The sequence below is a fragment of the Chaetodon auriga genome, chromosome 19 (genome assembly GCF_051107435.1).
Source record: "Chaetodon auriga isolate fChaAug3 chromosome 19, fChaAug3.hap1, whole genome shotgun sequence".
Classification (NCBI taxonomy): Eukaryota; Metazoa; Chordata; class Actinopteri; order Chaetodontiformes; family Chaetodontidae; genus Chaetodon; species Chaetodon auriga.
In genome coordinates, this window is record NC_135092.1 from 18,227,233 (window position 1) to 18,250,044 (window position 22,812).

Sequence of the window (22,812 nt, forward strand, 5' to 3'; positions counted from 1 at the left end):
ATTTGGTAGGATTAAGAGCCTTAAGGAGACTCATCTGTCTTCAGAGACTGAGATTTGCACCACTGTAATATTCATGAGGAACAGGATCCTGCAAGAATTCTGATTATTAAAATTATTAAATGGAAATAAAAGATGGAATCAAAGTAACTATTTATGATAGTTTATGTAACTGATGGGATAAATTCCCATGCTGGAATTTCATACGTTATCTACATACATCACCTGTAATCTCCCAAACAAAGTTTTTTTTGTCAGTCTACTGTCTAATTTATTGATTGGATGCTTTTTGACACACATAGACAGATGTGAACTCCCTGCAGTCCTCCTGTGCTCACTTGTCCACTGTCGGTCTGGTTGATCTCCATCTCCAGAAGTAGTAAAAAAGAAAGGCAGCTGGACTTGGCTGTGTCGTCCCAGTGTTGTTTCTTGATTTGAACACAGTCACTTCTACTGTATCTCACAACCTGGAAGAATGAGAATCCTCACAGACACGTTGTGAATAACAATCAGCTTGTCAGGATGTGAGGAGCTGCTAAGTGACAGTAATGGATGACCAAACACCTCCAAAGCATCTCATGTCCTACAGCAAAGCACACAGAGGTGCAACATAATGTACTGCAAAGGATGCCCAAAATAACTGCTCAAATCTTTATTTTTTCCAAAGCCAAAGTATAACAGAAAGTACAAGCTGAACAAATACAGGTTTCACTCTGTCAGTGAGCGATTATTAGAGAAAGAATGGCCTGGTGAACAGTTACCATGACTCCCAAGAGAGGTCTGCTGGGAATTAACAGTTACTACCAAAAGTCCTCCTCGGTGACACTTGGTGTACATTTGTGTGTGTGTGTGTGTGTGTGTGTGTGTGTGTGTGTGTGTGTGTGTGTGTGTGTGTGTGTGTGTGCCATGCTCTCTGTATGTGCTTTGAGATGAAAGGAAACTGATTAAATGAAAAAAAAAAAAAAAAAAGAAGTCCTTGAGAAGTTTAACATCAAGTGCAGGTACTCAGGTATGATTACGTCTGTTTCTGCTTTTATTCCACGTGGAAATTTGAGGTGAATGTCAGTTAAGGTCTGTCCATTAATTTGTTTCTATTTCTTCACATTCACGCACTTTAACAGCCCTGATCGAATCAGAAACTTACATTTGATCACCCAAAGTCCTCTCAGTGGCGACACCTTGTGGTCGCCAGTGTCCACTGAGTTTCTGGGTTTGAGTGAACTGAAGGTTTGTGTATTTAAAGAGATCCCGTAAAGTGTCCTTGAACAGGGCTTTTTGCAGTTACTTTAGGAAGCAGGTCAAGGGTTAAATAGGGTGTTACAGTTCAATTTTCTGAACATCTCTTTACAATGAATCAATGCATGTTTGCAAGTCTTGTGTTAAAAGTGTGATGTTCAACTACAGCAGCACAACGCAACTCGACGACGTCTTTCATTAGACCTGCACTGCCTCGTGTCCTTTTAAAATGTGACGCTTTAGGCTGTGATATTCTCTGATACACTCTTTGGGAATTAATATGTCCATTCTTCCCGACAGACATGTTTTATCTGAGCCACAGAGTGTGCACTTTTATCTGCAGTTTGCAAAGAGACCCCAATTACACTTGACATTTGCTGCTGCTTGTATTTGACATTATAATTGTATTATAGCTGCCTGCTGATAATGATCTTAATGAAGCCTCACAGCTCAAGTTGGGTTTTTTTTTAAAAACACTTATTAGCTTTCTTATCACCACCAGTCCATGAAAGATGGAGTATCATACTTTCCTATTAAAACATACTTATTAAATTTGTATTGTCTGTGTCACTGATGAAGACAGTGTGGTCCCTCATTTTTCAGTGAATCCATTTAAGGCAGTGTTTTACCCCCTGGTCACTTATTACCAGTGAAACATCTCAATATCTCAAAATCCTAACCAGCAGATGGCAGCGTTGATGCAAGAGAGCAGGTACTGAGGAGGACTCCATCCTGCCCCGGGACACGCTGCAGTGTTGCATTCATTATTCCCATGTCAGCCATGGACCATTAATTACTTCACTGCAGAATGATACAGCTTTTGAACACTGCTCCTGACTCAGGAAAAAGCAGCAAGATAAATAGAACAAAAATATTGTATTAGCTAAATCTCCTGAACACACAGCTGAAGCAGAATGACTGATGACATACAGAGAAATAAAAGTTTTTGACACACAACACAAAACGGTGCAAAATGAATTTGATGTTGCCAACTGCAGGCGACAAAGCTGGAGCTAATGTGAGCCCTGGAGGTCAATTATTAACTGGATGCTTCACGTGAGAATCCCAGCACTGTCATACCCCTGTTATTTCTGTGCCTACATAAGCTCCTGGCAGTTTATTACATGCAACGGTGATTATCATTTTAATTAGAGGTGCTTATAATAATCCTGCTGGATCCGCCTGTTAGCATGCTTGTTAAAGTATTGCTTGCGCTATTCAACGCCCAAGCACCTGCTCTCCAAATGAAATATGGACGACCTTTACATACAGGAAATCAAACAAGTGTCAGCAGCTGTTCATGAAAACATTTTATTGCTCAAGAGTATGTATGCATACAGCTGCACGTACACAAAGCAACATGGAAAAGTGGGTGAGAAAATATAAAATATGGAATGAAAGCAGTATTACAATGAAACGTAACCACACACCATTTATATCTGCCTGTGAACAAACTGGAGGATGAATCTGTCAGGCCCGAGATGTGCTGCAAAGTGACCCCTGGCTCGCTGGACAGATTATGTTTATGTCTGTTCTTTGTAAGCTCGGTCACCTTTCACTGTGTGAGACAAGGGGCTCCAGTAAATAGCATTACTGCATTTATGACTGCATCTCGCTCTCCGCGTGTAACAGCTTTAAACATACGTAACAGTGGAGATGTGGTCCGGTGTTTACGAGTGAAAAGAAAGGAAACATTTAACAAACCTGTTAAACTGGTCATTTTTCACCCAAACTCAAAATTAGTCAAGAGGTTAAAAGAGATCTCCATTACTGCGATGAACAATTCAAAACAGGCCAGTGTAAGAAGAATTTAATTCCTTTGGTGTCTGCAGACAATGTGCATCTTAACAACATTAAAAAGGTGTAATGTACCTATCAGGCTGAAACAGAACTAACATCATGGTTTAGAACATGATCAGCAGGTTAAAAATAGTACAAGTACCAAATTCACAGTAACTAGGAAAATTTAAAGTGGAGAGACAAACACTGAGGCACAAAAAAAACAAGGATTCACAGGATGAAGCCAGTCGAGCAGAGAGGGATGACTGGCTGGTGAAAAAATATGGAGGGGTGGGAATATGAATGCAAGACATAGAGAAATTAATAACAAATAAATGAACTGCAAGACAAGTACAGGTTAGCCTAAACAGCTTTCAAAAATCACTGAACACTTGCTGTGATGTAAAAAAAAATAATTTTAAGGGAAAACACAGAAACTACATTTAAAAATTCACTCCCTCAGAATGTTCATATGGATATAACTCGACAAACATCATTAAACGTACCGAACGACAACGAGCATTTCGTCTTTTTCGGGGATTAGTGAGCGAAGAGGACTGCCTGAACCGAGCGCTTGTGCACACTCCCTCCTCCTTCAATCTGCGTGTTTGAGCTCTACAGTATCTGCATGTTGAGGCACTTGGAAAGAATATGATTGATTGTACTGTGTGAAGTATATTATGTACATTTGTGATGCCTGTGTGCCCCTAAATCACACTCCTTCCAAAAACGAACATGTGCTGAACCTTACAGAGTCAGATGTGCTGCTCCTGAAGCCCACGTGCTGAAACTGAACATCCCATGGTCAACATGATGTCTTATTCCTCTCTCAGCTAGTGTGAATGGATATTCAGAACGCATAGCAGTGCAGTATAGATACCAAAAAAAAATGTTTTTCAGATCATCAGGTGGCCATGATAACCTACTTACTGATTCCAGATCAGTATTCCGGCTCCGAGGGCTGACGACTTTGACCCACAGGAAATGGGCTGGGCCTGTAAGCTCTGGCACCTGATCTAAAGCGAGAAGCTGACCAAGATTAGCCTGGCAGGAATCCATCCAAGACCACTGAGGACAGTGCAAAAATGTGTTGGAAAACCTGCTCCTTCTCCTTGTGCTTCTCCAAAAGCGTCCTGCTCTCACATTAAAATGAACGTGTCCCGAAACAAGAAAGGAAAAACCACCTCCGGAGAGTCTTCCCTTAAAATATAACCGTGAAACACTTACTACAAAATTTAATTTACCAAGCAGATTACACGTATCAACTATCAATGCTACATTTGAATTAAGGAGAAAAAAAAAGAAGATGAATGATAATATTCACAGTCAAACATCATTTAGTGAGTTGTGGGCTCAGTCTTCCAGATAACAGATGCACACACCGCATGTCACATGATAACACCCTCAACCACTGGTCCCACACTAATACAACACTCCACATGTTAAGAAAACGACTCAATTTCACGCAGCCACGGATGGTCCTCTGCTCCGCCAGCAGTCCGGAGGCTGACATCTACGCTTAAGGCAGGCTAGCGATGTCCCGCTTTGGAGGGGGTCCATCTGGTTTGCAGGGAGAGCCGTTTGCTTTGTCCTCAAAGATCAAGACTCTGCAGAGAGAGAGGAGTGATGGAAGAGCAAAGAAAAGTCAGTCAGTGCTTAAAAACCAAGAATACACTGAATTTTTTAGACAAATGTAAGCAATCAACCTTGATGCAGATCCCTTGGACTTAAACATGACAGATATAGACAGAATGGAATATTTTACAGTTGGAAAACTTGTCAGTGCTCTCCGGTGGACAAGCTACATCTCAGTGAACTGGATCATTTTGGTATTTTTGCTTAAAAAATTACACACACAATTTTAACAATAGTTAGATTTTCTGTCAGTCGACTCATCAATTAATCTGTGAATCTCTTGGACTGGCATCAATTTAAAGAAGGCAGTCTGGGAAACTTGGTTTGATGGCTTCAGCACCATGGAGAGAGGCATAAACAAAGCCATATGGAAATGTATATCAGGCAGGAAGAGGTGAGCAAGAAAAGTATAAACACTGCAAGTAGGATGTGCGAGCGAGGAGGGATAATCAGCTCCTGGACGGCACAAAAAGCCACAGTTACAGTCGAGCTGTGAACTGGCTGAGCAGCAAATGAAGGCGAAGGAATGAAGGGAACCCACAAAAGGACAGCAGGGAATAGCGGTTTAGATTGTACACAGCAGAGTGAGCGATCTGACAGGAGCTATTCAGAGCGAATGCCTGTCTTTAATTTCCTTTTTTGGAAAACTCTGCAAAGCTCAGCTAAGCCCATAAGGAGCAATGATCCCGACGACGAAACCGGCACTCAGCAATTCAAACTCTGGCACATCCCCCTGGCGACCGCTCGCATCCCCCGCCTTTTTCTTCACACTCCCGATTCCTCCTCTGTTACAAAGAGTCTGCTGGAGCCGGTCAGGTCGCCGCTCACACTTAACCGCCAACTACTGATTCAATGACGAGTCCAGTAACACAAGTGAACTGCATTTTTGTGACTGTCTATTAAACTGATAACCATCGTGTATTATCTCAGCATATTGCTATGTTAGGCTAATCTGCTTTAGATAACGCTTACTAGATAACGTGAGTGGCTACCTTAATCTTGTTATTGTGTACATACCGTAGACTGTGCATGGCCGATAGCTGTTTAATCTGCACAAAGAGTTTTATGTTTTGTGAAAAGCCTAAAACGACAGTTTTGTTGTAGCAGATCCCCCACAGCTGTTGCTACTTGTTAAGCAATCGCTTGTATAAAACATAAGATCTGGAGAGCTCATCTGTCATTCTGATTCATGGAATGGATAAATTGTTACTGTAACCCAATTGTGACAAATAAAGTTAAAAGAACTGCTTTCATATCCACAGCCATCAATGTATAACCTCCCTTTCTTTTACCAGCTGATCGTATTAACTTTGCATGTTTTGATCAGGATTACTTAAAGTTTGCTCATTTCGATGCCAGCAGACAAACAAACATGGCGATGGGATTGTTTGCTTTCAAAATAGGAAAAGATTGTTGGTTTACATCAGTGATTGTGGCAATGAAACACCAGATTATGTTGAAAAATAAAGCATTTTTCAAGGAGTATATTCAAATTCAAGCATATTCCTGACCATGAAAACATGACGGCTAACCAAATTTTCCAAACTTTCAAGACTGTCCATCATTTTCTCCATTTGCAACTAAATCGAGTGCTGCCCTGCTACATGCTTTGAATAACGCTATTCTAAAGCCGTTTTGTACCCCCAGGATCTCCCTCCCCTCCTCCTCTCTCTCCTCTCTCTAGAGACAAAAACAACAGCAAACAACAGAGGCGTTGTAGACCTTTGGAGCTATCAGGGAGTAGGGAGCAGTCGGCTGCCAGCTGGAGTTAAAAAGGCACAAATTGCCAAGAAACAGAGGGATACTCTGTGTAGGTAGATAAACCTCCACGCTGCTTCCGTTTTTAACCAAAACAAGGAATATGTATATACATATTACTTAAATAAGCATATATAAATCAACTCTCCTTTCCTGTTTATAATTGTGGCAATTCTGCAACGTCCCGCACAGCCGAGCTTAAGATTTCACAACAAATCCTTCATCACAACACTGATCCAGAGTAGTAAAACCAACCTGAGATTTCAACCCTTGTTTACTAGAATGCTACCAAGTGGACAAGTGTGGCCGGGAGGGAATGAGACACTTATAAATAGTGGCTGGGGGATTATGGGATATACTTTCGCAAAACGGTTGAGGGCAAAGGAGGAAAAGTTATGCGTTTTCTCTGCTCTGTGTTTTTGGGATTATGGGATTTGTCTACTAAAGGGTCCAGCCAGCTTAGTCCAGCCGAGCGGACATGCAGCAGCCAATACCCACTGCAAGGCTGCTTTAAAAGGCTTACACTGCTGACACTAACCCGTTTCAAAATAGCAGGAAATGTGTCACCTTATCCAGCAGGGCCCGTTGAAGACAACATTTAAAAGAAATTATTTCTCTTCTACAAGACAAACTATAAGAAATATGATGAGTTGTAACGTGTCGATCAGTCCTACGCGACAGTCAGTGGATAATCAGCCTATAGTCAGTTACCTAAGCACATGATCCCAGCTAAGGATAAGGATGGGCTGACTATGGATAGGCTACGTATGCTGCGTGTGAGTAATGACATCATCGCTAGTCATCCCCCCTGCTGATGGATGAAACAATTGGCTGACACTGCACACGATTCATATCCTCCCTCTCAGACACGCAAGCGCACGGTGAACCAGCAGACGGATTAAAGCCACAGCGAGCGCTGCGTCCACGTGAAGCACACGCACAGAGGTTAACTTACAGTTTGAGCACAGCTGAGCGCTTGCCCAGCATCATCTTGACAAAGTCCCTGTAGTTGATAGCGTTGCTGCTGCCGCCCGTCACCTCCACAATCATTTTTTTCAACTCCAGGTGGGTCTTGGGCACCCCCAGCTTCTCCATCATCCGCTTCAGGCCCATCAGATCTGAGAGAAGATAACAGCTGACAATCAGATTCATGCTTGAATGAGAGGAAGTGAATCATTTTTATGTATTTATGACTCTGTGAGGCTGTAGTTAGGCGCAGTGTTGCTTTGAGCTAACACTGTGCTAACATGCTAACATGCTTTCAATGACAATGCTGATCTTTAGCAGGTATAAGGTTTACCATGTTGATGTATTGCATACCTGTTAGCGTGCTAACATTTGCTAATTAATACAAGAAGAGAAGTCGAGCTGAGGCTAACAGGCATGTCACTAGTCTTGAAGGGCTGAATAATTAATCAAAAACTTACTAACATTGCAATATGGCCAACCTGGACCTCACTGGTATCTGTACCAAATTTCATGGCAATCAATTCATTATTGACCATAACTGGACCACAGCAACTGATACTACCATCCCTCTAGCCACGCCGCTAACGTGGCCCCAAAAACGCAGCTTGTGATAGGGGACATTTAGCGGCGTCTTTCAGGACCTACGGACAGACAGACGCTGCATCTGCCGTCTGACTCCCACAGTAAGGTTTGCCTCACATCTGTTCAAGAGCGACAGACCTTTCACACGGGTGTACAGTACGCTCGCTTTACACACCGGACACAAACGTGACACATGAGCCCGTTCAAGCAGGTCAGACAATACACACACGCAGTATTAATTACTGTTCCGTCATGTCGACCGCACGTGGGTCTGCTGACAGTTGCTTTCTGAGGTGCAGTTGGTGTTTCAGCGCTGCTATTACTCACCGATCTCTCCTTGGTCATTCAGGTCAAACTCAGCATATTTATCTGCAAAACAAATGAGCACAAGTGATTGTTACTGACAGCGGTAATTCAGCCTCAGCTCAGACACACATACGCTGGAGCGACATTTTGACAAACGCCAACCCCCAGCTGGCATTTTACACATCAGCAAGAGTGTTAACACACACTGTGATCTCACTGTGTTCCACTCTGCTGACAGCTGACCCGGCAAAAGGAAAGACACGAGCAGCTGATAATGACAGGTGTGTGTGTGTGTGTGTGTGTGTGTGTGTGTGTGTGTGTGTGTGTGTGTGTGTGTGTGTGTTCTGGATGTCTGTCAGTGGAAAGCAGGCAAAGAGCTGCTGAGCGCGCGGTGACGTGTGAGACAGATTAGAGGGTCAGGAAGTTAAAAGAGACCCGAAAGTTCAAACACAGCAAATCAGGAAGGAAAACAGAGATGAGTGGGCTGAACGTGGGGAAGCTCGGATAGTTCTCCCTCACAGTCGCTCACTCAGGTTAAATACGATCCGTCTACATGCGGACAAACCGCTGATCCTTCTCAAACAGATTCAACACGTTCCAAAAACAGTCAAAAAACTCAGCTTTTTTTAACAACATCAAACGGTTGTTTTAAGTTGCAAAGTGCAGTTGGCTTAAAGGAGAAGTTTGACATTTTTGGAAAATATGCTCATTCTCTTTGTTATTGAGAGTCACATGAGAAGACGGACATCACGTTCATATCTGTCTGATAAAGAGGACGGTTAGCTTAGCTTAGCATGAAGACTGGAAGCAAGGGGGCAACAGCTAGCCTGGCTGTTCCCCATACATAAACATGACTTTTACATGAACCCCTACCACAAAAATGTTCCTTCACAGTTAGTTTTGTAGTTAAATATTAATGAGGTAGGACGGCCACGTGACTATCCTGTGTTACACTGAGCACAATGATTAAAAAAAAGTATATAGAGCGCATAAAAGCTCATTATTAGCGTGCTACTGAAGTGGCTGCTGCTATGAAATACCAAAGGCAGACATTTTCCCGCTTCTCCCCAAATTTCACCATCCTCTTTTCTCCAAAAGACCACTTTAGTCAGATTACACTTGCTATTTCTGTCCCACACTGGAAGCTCTGTGTTTGTGTTGGGAGGGAGAGAAAGAACTGTGTTAACTGTGTGAACCCAGGGGGGAGTGGGACAGGACAATGCTAACCCTGTTCGGAAGCTCTGAGGAGTGGGCCTCCACACACACACACACACACACACACACACACACACACACACACACACACAAGCACACACGCACACACACTGCTGTTTTTGAGTGGGCCACTTGCCGTACAGCAGCCTGTTGATCATCTGCAGCCACAGAAAGTGGTTGAACTAAACAAAACGTAAGTCTTCAGAGGACCCTCCTGACCCACATAGCTTCAGCAACCGATACGACAAAACGACGGCGCCATCAGCTTAAGAACCGCCAGCCATTTTCTGCCTCCACTCTTTTTGATGTTCTCAAGGGCGTCTGTGATTTAAGTTTGATTTGAGTTGTCTGATGGTGAGCTTCCACTGTGGGAGCTCTCCTTTGAAGGGGGGTTTTCATGGCAAAAAAAAGGACCTTGCAGATAAAATAATTCAAACGGATGGACTCCTCTGCCACTTTGGCCATGAGGCAAAGTATTTTCCCACACTTCTAAAAGACACCGACCCACAGGGCAAACGAACGCTTCAGCGCTGGCTTCTGTGGACTCTGAAAACAACCTGATTTCCGCTCTCTTGGCTGGCTAATAAAAACAAATCCGTGTAGTGTTTTGAAGCAACATCAGAAAAGTTATAAAGCACCCGAGAAACGGTCGTACTGAATGACAATATGGCACGGACGGAGTAAGCTGTGGTCATTTGGCACATTTGGCAACTACACGTGTCCCAGGGTTAAACACACACACACACACACACACACACACACACACACACACACACAGAACAAACCAGTTTTACTCTTTTTCGGCCATTAGACTCGACTGTGACTCTACAGCTGGTGATTATCAGACTAACTTCAGACTGCTGCAGCGGTGAGTTTTTTCTCAAACATCAGCATCTGTTCGCGACTGGTTGGGTTGTTTGTCTCTAGTTCTACCAACCAATGACAATGCAACATTCCCTGAACTTGTGAGGTGCTGCTGATTAAAGACGACGTGGTTGCAAAGCCACCATCGCTGGCTGTCTAAAATCTAACATTAACACTGATACGATCAGGCGCTATAGTGTAAATAGAGGTGCTATATACCACCCTGCCCATTAGCATTGCATTACTCATAATATTTCATAGATTTGCACCTTATGGATAGTTTATATTTGCACTCTTTCCTACTTTGTACTGCAATTTCTTTAACAATTTCCCACAGGAGGATGAATAAAAATCTGCCTTATCTTGTATTAAACATGGTGATATACCAGCTAATACAAGACCAGACATTCTGACTTTATTAATCAAATTAACCAAACATGAAGGAAACACTTGCTGTAACATCACAGCAGGGTATGTTTAAGCATATTTTGATCATGAGTTGCGTAGATGTGATTTGTTTGCTGGTTCAGCGCTCAGGGTTTAGATACCGACCTCTGGGTCACTGGGCCAGTATGAAAAATGAAGGGAAAAGACAGAAAGAAAAAAAAAAAAACCAGCAGCCCTCTCAGGACCTGGGTGTCGGGCCTCCTTTCTGTTTATACATTGCTGCTCCATTTCCTGCGGCAAGATCCAGCAGAGATCCTAAGTAGGACACTGGAGCATGTTTCTCATTTCAAGACATATGCCCTCTATCAGAATAATCAGCCCTGTGTTATTCTGTGCGGAAGATTCCAGATAAAAAACTCATTGACAGAAAAGGAAAACACGCACCCAGAGCGCACATGTGCATCATCGGAGCGATGGGGTGGAGCGCTCTGATAAATCATGCAGTTTTGTTCCCGTAATTAGCTCCTATTTGCAGCATTTTTTCTATTCCCAGGAGCTCCGAGTTTACCCGGCTAAGTTCTGAATACTGTAACAACAAGCTGAGGAACGCCCCAGCACATTCCTCCAAGGCCACTGAGGACTCGGCCTCGCAAACCTCTTAGAAATCACAGCAGCCTGTCTTTCCCACAGAGAAAAACAAAATGCTGGAGACTTATTTGTGTGCATGTGTGTGTGTGTGTGTGTTTGTGTGTGTGTCCAGACTGCCAACAAACAAACAAATACTGAGGCTGAGACAAGAGGCAGGAAGAAGGAACACGCCCTCGCAGAGATGACCACATTTTTGAGATACTGAAACCACCCAGGGGAGGAGTGGATGTGCTTACTTTTGAGACCTTCCAGTTTTTCAGGCAGGTCTTCTTCATCCCTGTATTTCTGGTCCTCCAGGTATTCCTGAGGAGGAGGAAGAGGGGTGAACAAACAGGAGGTGATCAGAAAAAAAACAGGCTTTACAATCTGACTAAAACTGAAACCTCTTACATCAGCTTTCGGCTCATTTCATTCCTAGTTGGTAACAGGTGATAGTGTCATGATCGGGTATGAAAGGTGCTTCCTCGAGAGGCTCAGCCGACCACAAGGGAGGATGGAGCGAGGTTTAAGGCCGCAAATAACAACTCTTTTCACTGTCGATGATCTTCTCGATAAGCCGATTAGTTATTGTTTGTATAAAATGTCAAAAATGGTGAAAAATGTCAATCAGTTTTTTTCTCAAATGTCTTGATTTGTCCACAATGCAAACATATTCAGTTTACTGTCAATGAGGGATAAGTTACAAGAAAATATTCACATTTAAGATGCTGGACTGGAGAGTGTTGACTTTTTTATTACTCAAATTGATTATTAAAATAGTCGACAACTAATGGATTAATGGATTGGAGCTCTAACATTGTCAGCACTGTGTGAAACACATGATTTCTTAAAGGATTTGACCACATGTGCTGCAGAACACTTTGCAAATGACTGCATTTTATTTACGTTTCACGCAGAGTCCCAACCTTTTTGGAAGCTGGGTCGCTCGATGCACGACCAGCGGGGAACGAAGCCCACGAACACATCTGAGCATTAAGCACATTAATCTGATTGTCTTCTGTCAAACGTGTCAAAAGCTTCTAAGTTGAGGATGATGACTCACTATCTTAAGATGCTCTTCCTCGCCTGGGTTGTCATTACTTATCACTGTGCTCATTAAGTGGAACATGTCACAAGGGTGTAGAGGAAAAGAGCCCAAAGGGAGCTGTTCTAATGAAGTGATAATGACGCAATCTGTCATGTGGGAGTCGGCTCCTATCCACACAGAGAGAGACAGGCTGTCCTCTGCATCGACCTGATTAAGGATGAGGAGGACAAACGCCACAACTGGATGTTTATCACCAACGCCTGAGTCAGCCGTGCTGAATCACTACCGCCCCGGACGCACAGGAATGTCCTCCTGCAGTCACGGTGTTATCTTACCAGCATATTACAGAGCAGGAAATACACAGTATCTCTGCAAAGAGTGTTTCACAATGCACAGGTGAAATACATTAAATATTGTACAACATTTAGAGCAGCTGCACAGGTGAACACTGGAGCTTAACTGTCTGTCAATCGGTGATTGGATTGGATGCATGAATAACCAGGCTGGATTCACGACAGTGGCAGGATTTGAAGTTTCATCCCCACTTTAATATGCGCCCATGTTAATATAGCGGAGTGGACGTCAGTGTATGAAAACCCTGGCTTTAATCACAGCACTACTCTTATTTTTAGCCGCTTAGCCATTTCTCTAATGAGCAAATGAAGGCTTTTAAAAGCTGGATGAATCTCCATGAAGGGGCGCTGAGTGTGTGCGCACAGAAAGGTCACCGGCGCTCGCGGCCGCCCTCCTGTCGTGACCTGGTTTTCCGTGTGGGAGCTGATGACAGGCGGCGGGCCAAAATGAAGGAGGGAAACAGAGATTATGCGGTCATCTGGTTAATCTGTGGGAACTGCTGCGGAGTTATCTGCCGAGGCGAGGCCTGATGTTGGAGACAAAGAGCTCATTCAGACACCTGTTCTCAGGCGTGGAGGGGGAGAAACGGCGGCGGAGCGGCCACGAAACACGCTTTAAAAACGCGATTTAACAAATGATATGCAGATCGATACGATCGGGTCGGGGGGGGGAATGCTAGACAGAGATGTGTGACAGCGTGCAGCCATTCAACAAGTGCCACGAGACGGCAGAGACCGATCGATAAAACGCATCAACAGCATCGCTATGGTCAACTCCAATAAATGTGTGTAGCATCTCGAGGGGGGATTAATAATTCACAGGGCTACTGAGGAGGTTTGATCTGAATGCCTTGAATTGTGGCCGCACGTTGGAAAAAAACAAGGCCAATGCCAAGTCAAGTGTGTGCGAGCTCGTGAGATTCAAACCCCCGCGAGGTGCCGTTAGAGACGCTGACGGCAAACAGCGGACAGCAAGCGTACCTGGTTTATCTCCTCCAGTTTTTGCCTTTGCTGCTCCTTCAACAGTCCGAAGGCTTTCCCTCCTGCAAAAGGAAAATCACGTTATTTTCACGGCAAGCTCGTTAATATCGACGGAGGCTTAGCCTGGACGGTAGCCGGTCGGCCTCCTGATGCTCTATTGTAAAGAGTCTAAGCTTTAGCTAGCGACAGTCATTAGCAGATGCCCGGGAAAGTAGATAACGTAGTGAGATATTGTGTTATTTATTACCTTGGGTATTTTTATTTGAAGGCATCCTGGAATTTATCTGTGGTGTATAAATCCAGAGAGTGAGAAATATCCGAGCCAGAAGGCTACCGCGACTGTCCGCCGGGGCGATACTCCTGTTCTCCGTTAGAGATTGGGCTCAGTGGGCCACTCTGGCAAGACGGCGGCAATTAGGGACGGGACATCCGGTCAAGCCTTTCAAAATAAACTACTGACCCCTTTACTTAAATAAGATACAAGTAGAACAGGATGCGCCTGTGTGAGAGAAAATTCAAGTGCTGCAGTAGCACAAGAATATGATTATGTACAAATAAATAGAAAAAGCTATAAAATAATTATAATTGTAGTTAAGAATACGAAATAAAAATAAGAATATAATAAACACAGACCACAACAGGGCAATTAAACTCAACATTACAATGTAAGCAGTGTGCACACAGTACCCACAACAAGCAAAGAGACACTGAATTGTGTGGTTAGCAGCAGCAAAGTCAGAAAAGAACACTAGGTCAGCAAAGGGCTTGTATGTAGAATAATGATATGTATAATAATATGTCATCTGTAACAGTCTACACACTATGGATCATTAAATGTGAGGTTGACAAAAATAGGGCTGCAACTGATCATTATTTTCATTATGCAAGGAGAGATCTTTACAGTCAAAAACCAAGGATACTCAATTCACAGTGACAGAAAACACGAAAGAAGAACAGAAAAGTGGTAGGAATGGTAGTTTTGGTTCTGAGATTCTATTGTTCACTGTTACGACACATGTTTCAGGTCTTTTTATGTCTGGAACAGTGTGTATGTAGCTCCATTCATAAATAAATCACATCAAATTAAAAATGGATTACATTTCCAGCTAAGCGGAATCCCACAGTCACACCTCCTGGAAATCTAGACTGGGTTGTGGATGACACTCTCTCTGTTTTGAGCACAGCTGCACCAGAAATATTTTGTATCTCTCTGGAAGACCTTTACATTGTCACATATAGTCACATCAGTAAGTCCATGCGCATTATTAATGACATGTGACATAATGAACAATTAATTTGTGCCTTTTTGTAAAGCTTAAAAATGCTCTTATTTTGAAGGCCAAAACATCCTAATTCCGGTATCCTCATCAGCGACTGATGCTCCTGGAGTAAATGAGGACGCTTCTAACTCGCGTTTACCATCACGTGGCCTGTGGGGAAACTGCACACAATGAGGCCGCTGATCCGGACAATACCGGCACAAATGGATAAATACACCCAATCAACCCCGAACAGAAGCTAATGTCAACGAATTAAAAACATTTCAGTGTGCAGACATACATTTCAAAACAGTTGAGGTAAGGCAGCCATTTATATCACAACATCCCTCCAACAAAATGTGACGATCCATGGTTAAAATCGTCTTTGAGCTTCTTTTCCGGAGCACTTATTGTCTTGTAAACACTGTAAAGTGAAATTTATCATCGCACCACATGCCGATAATTGCAGATAAATCATATTCTCTTAATCCAAGGCCTTCACTCCAATGATTATTCCTCTGTCTGCTTTTTATTGGGTCTGAAATCACTCTGTCCATTATTGCCTCTGATGAGTTTTTGTGCCTCTTAATGTGATGCAGTCATGCCATTTCGGTCTCGTGAAGACCCTCTTGGCTCATACAACAAAACAGTTTGGGGGATTGATCTTATTTGCTCTGTAGGGATTTCCAAATCAGACTACGGAGCCGATAAAATCCACCTGCCTGTTCACAACGGACTCGCCTGAAGTGTTTACAACCCTGCAGTATAAACAAAAGACACCTAAAGTTCTCCAATATCCATCTTCAACAGTGATAAAAAAAAAAAAAAAAGACAGTCTTTAATATAACTTTTATTCTCATCGTACTCGGCCAGTAGCAGTTAAACATTGTGTCCCACAAATAATTAAATCTTATTTACCTCCGCAAAAATAAAGATAACAAGACAAGATGGAAAATGCATCTCACACAGCGTTATCTTGTAAAGAGGATTTTCCAAGTCTTTCATTTTCATTCCGTGTTTTCAAAGAGCTAAATCATTTAAGCTTTAAAAATCATTCAATTTGTAATGAAATACGATAAATTGAAAACAATGTGGTCATATTATCCTGATGTAAAGTATTTTGATTTATACCTGGATTTTTTTAAAGACCATCTTTACAACCCATTTAATTTCAAAGTGTGTTTAAAATGATGGTCTTAAATTTGCTGCTTATCTATTATTATTTGTGTTTGACATGTTTTATCACAGCATATGACAATGATGAGGTGACAAATGGCTGAATGAATGTGTCATATCAATTAACACATTGTGTGCCTGACTGAGCTCATGAATAAATGATTCACAGCAGTCAGTAAAGATGAGGGCGCGTGCACAGATATCATAAATCATTTTTCCAAACGTCAGAAATGATTTCACAGAATGCTTAATTCAATTAAAGCCCATCCTCAACAACATAAACCAATCAGCTTCCTCACTGCTCACCCAGGATTCAGCTGTGTTGCCGGAGCTTTTACCTGCAGAGGTGTAGAGCCGTGTTGGTCTCATTTAGGGTAGTTTGTCGCCCCCTTGTGGTCAGTTATTGTAAAAGCCTCCATTTTCATGGCATCCAGTCAGGGGAGAGCGTGCGGCTCACCATCCTCTCCTCCTGAGGTGAAGTTTGCTATAATATCTGGTTTGTAATACAGATGTAATGATAATTATAGTACATTTGTTTGATTTTTCTTTGTAGGGATGCTGAAATCTCTCCTGCATCCCACAAATTAAGCTCCTCAGTAGCTTAATTTGTGGGATACAGGAGAGATCCCCCCTGTTGTGGTGAGGTTTATTGGATTCTTTCTAAATAGGGCTCTTAGCTGCAGTGTCTTTAGGGGTGTCACATTCATTAATTGTTTAATAATGTAGTAACTGTGAAAGCCTTTTCGAGTGTAACTGTGGGCTATTTTGTCCTATTAGTTTTTTTCCATTAAGCTTGACTTGTCACTGCCAATTCACAGTTTTGGGGTATATATGTTATTTTTTTTTCATTGTGGAGTGGCAAAGTCTCACCCGATTAATTAGATGTCAGTAATTTACGTATGTTAATTCAAGGACCCACACATACAAACAGCGCAATTAAAATCTAACAGCTTCAAATCCAGAGAAAAAGCTTTTCTGTAAATGGTTTCAGTGTGAATACACGCTGAATAACAAGCCAGCTGAGGGCAAAGGCCTTTATCAGGATTCAGCACATTTCTGAATTTATTTCTTCAGTGGAAATAAGACCGTAAAGAAGCACAACAGACCTGTCTTTAGAAAACAGAAAAATATTGTACAATCACACGTCACGTCTGTATGTGATTACGGGCACATTTTTATTCACACGCTACACTTTGTACTCCGTCAGAAAACAGGCACTGAGTCGTATCTTCTGTCACTGCGGCTGCACAACAAAACACGAAATTTACATAAATGACAGAACGTGTTTTGAGTGTTTATGGGAGTATACTTGAAAGCCAGTTTATTCAGTTTACCAAAGGGCCTTTAGTTTTATTACAGGAGACAGTTTTTACACTCACAATTCTGATTTACATGAAGAGGTCTGCTCCTTTATAGCAGCCAGAGAGGAGGCTGCGTCGTCTTAACCTCAGCTGAAGCCACTCTGGAAGCTGCTGTTTTTTACATTCGTTAAAGCAGTGCTAGATCATATAGGACTGCTCGGTTTTAAATAAATTATGACCTCGGCAAGACCGCAGTCCGGTACTAAACGGAACAGACAGCCAAGCGCTTTCAAATTATAATACGTTGCCCTCCCAATGAGTTTCAAGCTGACTCATATTTTTGTGGATGCTCAGAAATGTTCTCCTTGAATGTTTTGAAGTGCACTTTGGCTGGTGGAAAAAGAACTTTTTACCTTCTACTCATTCTTCATTATTCAAAAAAAACATCAAGAGATTGTGGCTGGTGCTGAGACGGCCCCTGACGGACCTTTGAAAACAAAAGATGAGTTTAACCACATAGCAGCTCTGTGGGGTAGCGCTTAGCATAATGCTAACGGCGCAAGGCTAACATGCTCACAATGACAAGCTCATGCATGGCAGGTATAATGTTTGCCATATTCACCAGTTTAATTTAGCATCTTAGCATGCTGACATTCGCAAATCAGCTCGTTTTAGGTAAATATTAACCTTTTATTGAAAACAGGACTTTAAGTACAGATTTATTGTTGTTTTCGTCTTTTTTGTGAGATTTGTTGCCAATAAAACAACTCTAGGCTGACGGCAGCCTTCTCCTTTAATCTCTCAATGTAGGACTTAAAGAGTTTGAATGCCACAGCTCACAGCGTGAGACGCGTTCCACGACTAGCGGGGTTCACGTGCTCCTTGTTGTTGTTCTTTGAAAGCCCCCTGAGATCCCCAGTACAACAATGAACATCTGGTGGTTCAAAGTGTCAAAGGCAGCAGAGGATGAGGGGGCCGTGCACGATGAAAGAGAGCTGCAGCAGTGTGGAGGGAGAGCCGACACTGGCGTCTCGGCGCAGGAGTCTGTTTGGAAAAGCTGGTGAGCTGGTGGTGCATTCAAATGTTTGAAAATAAATAGAAGGTGAAACACTTGTCTGCAGGTTGATGTCACCCAGGTTTCGGACAATCAGGCTTAATGATCTAACAGAGGTTGGATGGGGGAAGGTCAGGAGGGCAGGCAGCAGATATGATGGCGGAAATTAGTTTTCCTGGCAGCTGTACAGACGCAGCTATTAATTCAGAATCACTAGATGAAAAAGGAGGTTAGAAGTGGATTATGTCAAGGGTTAAAGGGTAATTGCGTCCTTGGAGGGTGTCAGACCCGGAGACACCGTCCTCGTTGGTCAGAGAGCAGAGATGAATGGCTGCAGGGAGGTTAGAAAAAGGTTTAACAGGATCTAGAAAGCGAAAGGAAAGCAGAGAAAATGAGCGGATGGAGGAAGAGGTTAGTGTGTGTTTCGCTGAGTTATGATGACGGAGGGTAGCAAAGAGGGGAATGAGGACAGCTATGTGTGAACAGTCTGATCTTCTCTGGTATCCTGAGAGTCGAACACACCACATGAGGGCAGCATTGCTTCACACCGCTGTTGCTTTTACTGCATGCAGTGCAGCACGTCAGAAGCAGGAGGTCAAGGAAATGAGTCACAAAAATTAGAAAACACATTAAAGAATCCCAACAAAAGAAGGCAAGTAAAATAGAAATCATAACAACACCGAAGATCACACAACACGGACAGGGAGGAACTGATGGTGACATTATAATGGCATAATCCACTTACATCCATCACAGGTCTCTATAGGTGGTACTCTGGCAGATTCATGCACAACTATATACTGTATGCTGACAGCTGGATATACCGGGGAGGTAAATGCTCAAATAAAAGTCAGTGATATTGGCGCCGCAAAACTAGAGTTAATCATAAGGAGCATAAAGGCCAGCTAAAGCCGCAGCAGTCAGCTAACAGTCTCCTCAGCATATATCCTTGATAGAGTAAGAGACTTACTTCACAAAGTTTCACGCTGAGCTGCTGCGCTTACAAAGATGAATGTCAGAGAAGATTCCTAAATTCATTCCTATATCACAACTGAAAGTCCACATCGAGTCTATCATAAGATGACAAGAGGGACAGGAGGAGAAAATATTCTGATATTACCCCCCCACACACCACTGAATATGTGTATTAAACAGATTAGTTTCAACTTTACTTCAAGGGCTCCTGTGATAACGTAGGCCTATTCATGTTTCACCACTCAGCCGTTCAGAGTGCATTAAAGCCCTGCGGGTGAGGCGCGAACTTGACTGTAGGTCGCATGTTTCTGCTTGAAATTATGGATATTACTTATGAGCATCTTTTGATCTTCGGGCATTTTGACAAAAGGAAAAGCGACAGGTCTAATTTCTGGACAGATGGAGCGTAAATACAAAACAGATAATTAGGCTCGTTTTCTTAATATCACGTCATTGATGATTAACTTCATCATTTCCATTGAATTGAAATTCCAAAATTAACAAATAGGCCTTGCTGTTTAATTAGATGGCAATTAGCTGCTAAACAATGACTAATGCACTGTTTAAAAGTGATTATTAGTGTTAGCAAAATTCATTAACTTCATCTTTGATTGGATCATGTAATCGTTTTAGATAATGAAATGATGATAATCTAAATAAGGGTGTTGGTACCACTTATCAAACTGAGCTTGAAAACGATTGATCGGTTCACCACTTCACGTGGAAATATCTGTCTCTCTATAAATAACTATTGGAATGAATGCCATGAAATAACTGAAATTAATAAAATGAATCGTTCCCAGACAATGTCCTCTTGACTTTGGCTTCTCGAGCATCACAACAAGGTTGACATTTGTGGTTTTATGTGAAATGTTTTGACAACTATTGCATACATTGACACGACATTTGGTGCAGACGTTCACGTTCCTGTCAGGATGAATTCTGGTAACTTTGGTGATCCTTTTACTTTTCATATAGCGCAGGTCAAAAATTTAACTTGTCCAGTAGTTTATGCCCAAATACATTCCAATCATCCTCAGCTGTACTCTGTGTTTAGTGCTAATTACCAACTGTTAGCATGCTAACATGCTAAACTAATATTGTAAACAGTGTGTCATAATATTCTATAAGATTTGTTCTGTTTTCATTACCTCAGAATGAACTCTTCACATCTTCTTCCACTGAGTCCATCATGTTGTAGCCCCATGTTTCTACAGTAGCCCAGTAGGGACAAACTAAACACTAGCTCTGAAGAGGATTTTTTGCTTTTTTCCTGTATTTTTTAGTGGTTGCAATCTACAACCCACTAAATCCTCCGCCCTGGAGCTTTAACATTATATCTGCTTAACATCAGCGAGCTCGCACAGCCTCACAGATCTTTACGGCGGTATTGTTGACATCTAACCTCTCAATTTTGAAAACATCCATGCATCCATTTTCTTAATGCTTGTCCAAGTAAAAGCAACAATGGCAACACCGGAGCTGCCCTGAAAACCACATTGTGTCATCCTCTAAATAATAATTGTGTATTCTGGTTCAATATCACTTATTATGTCTCCATCTCTGCCTCAGAGAACTCATCTTTCAGCCTCTTTGACAGGAAATGTCTTTGTGGGTGTTCTGAACACATGGGTGCGATGGAAACACCACCAGATATTTGATAAATACAAGGCAATTGTGTTACATTATCAGATTACACTCACATACATATTTCTGAACAAATTGAAAAATGAAGATTGGTGTGCAGAAGCTGCAGCTGAACCCTGAGGTCTTCTTCTATGACTGAACCTTTCACCCTATCAAGCGGAGTGAAATCAGCCACCCTTGGAGGAATCTCATTTTATCTCCTTGTGTGTGCAATCTTCTGGTGGCTTCCCAAAGCATGCGACTCCGGGTGAGCGTCAGATTTAACACTGACCTGTAAATTGAGATTTACTTTGCGCCTCAGCTGCCTGTGCACTGCCACAGTCCCATACAAAGTCTGTATTACTGCAGCCAATGCCCTTAACTGAGGTCAGTTTTGTGATCCTTCTTACCATCGCTTGTGAATAAACCACCTTTTTGTTCAGCCGTTTCTTGGATTGCAGCCTTATCATGGTGGAGCGGGTGTTCTGTGCCTCAGTGACCCTGGGAGCAATGCTTTCAGGAACATGAGCTCCTGTTAGGGACACCTGAGGCAAAGCGGTATCAGATGAGGAGTGAGTTAAGAGAATCGTGCACAGAATAAACACACAGGGCCCATTTTTGGAGCCAGGGCCAGGATCCGAGGCTAGTGACCCCTGACAGGACATGGGATAAATCCGCACCATTGCAAACAAAGATTTTTCAAGATTTTCCGTATAACCTTTAGTCCTTAATTGTGAGTCATGCTCAGAGTAAAGAATCTATCAAATTTGCAAACTTGATTACACTCTAATGTGCTATCCAGGAGTGGGCAGGCACAATGGACATCAGGACAACAGCCAAGCTGACCTTGTATGTGTGTGTATAAATGCATTCAACAATTCTCTTACCAAGTACAGCGTGTAAAGCACAGAATACAATGACTGTCCAATGGATTAAAAGCAGCAAAAACCCAATGATGACAGCAAAGCCCGAAGGCTTGTTTTTATTGCAGTTCTTTTGAAGATTGTGTGTGGAAATGTCTGTGTGCATGTGTGTGCTCTGTAAGGATAGTGCACTCTGAGACGTCATTGTGCCAAGATCAGCAAGAGTGGTTATAAAAAGGCAGGATGAGAGCTTTAGCTAGCGTCACTGTTGCTCTCCTGTCTCTGTATCTATTCACGCTCAGTGGAAAATTTTGGGTTCGATTTAGTTTGTACAGATCGTTTGAACCCGTCCTTCTCCTGTCATACAAATATCCAAATGAAATCATGAGAAAAAAATGCGTCCTTAAAAGAAAGAAAAAGAAGCTTCACAAACAACAGACAAGACTGAGACAAGGTCCCCCAAATACCTGCCACCCGTTCGCTGTCCTCTAGGCCAACTGACAGTATCTTTAAAACTCATCTACTAGTCTACTACTGGACAACTGTCCAATCACAGCCTTGCAACCGTAAGGGGAGACAGTCCCCATGGGGCATTGAACTGACAGTGTGTTTTGCCCAAAGGAACACTGGTCTATCAAACAATGTCATTCCTCAGAAATGCCTTTATTCAACCATCTCGCTTATGATTAAGTCAGTAAACAAATAATAAAACAGTTGTGGGAGGTCTAAAGGTAAAACAGGAACTCTCACACTGCCCTAAGCTTGCAGCCAGAATATATGAACAGATATTTCAACCTAGCCAGGATCGTCCTCAGGTCTCC

The 22,812-nt window shown here is 42.5% G+C and overlaps 1 protein-coding gene across 1 annotated transcript; it reads right to left on the reverse strand.

The window, feature by feature from the left end:
- Positions 1 to 2,528: 2,528 nt before the first annotated feature.
- aif1l (allograft inflammatory factor 1-like) lies at positions 2,529 to 14,153 on the reverse strand. The gene is made up of 6 exons (XM_076757966.1): positions 13,985 to 14,153; positions 13,738 to 13,799; positions 11,613 to 11,679; positions 8,284 to 8,325; positions 7,361 to 7,523; positions 2,529 to 4,619 (listed from the first exon to the last, which is right to left on the reverse strand). The coding sequence occupies exons 1-6, from the start codon at positions 14,007 to 14,009 to the stop codon at positions 4,532 to 4,534; spliced, it is 447 nt and encodes a 148-aa protein (XP_076614081.1). The 5' UTR covers positions 14,010 to 14,153; the 3' UTR covers positions 2,529 to 4,531.
- Between the last annotated feature and the right edge of the window lie 8,659 nt (positions 14,154 to 22,812).

Coding starts and splice junctions, on each gene's coding strand:
- aif1l (XM_076757966.1), bottom strand. CDS start 14,009: ATGCCTTCAAATAAAAATACCCAAG. Junction 7,524..8,283: donor GAATGACCAAGGAGAGATCG/GTGAGTAATAGC, acceptor ATCTTCTCTCAG/ATCTGATGGGCCTGAAGCGG. Junction 4,620..7,360: donor CGCTCAGCTGTGCTCAAACT/GTAAGTTAACCT, acceptor CTCTCTCTGCAG/AGTCTTGATCTTTGAGGACA.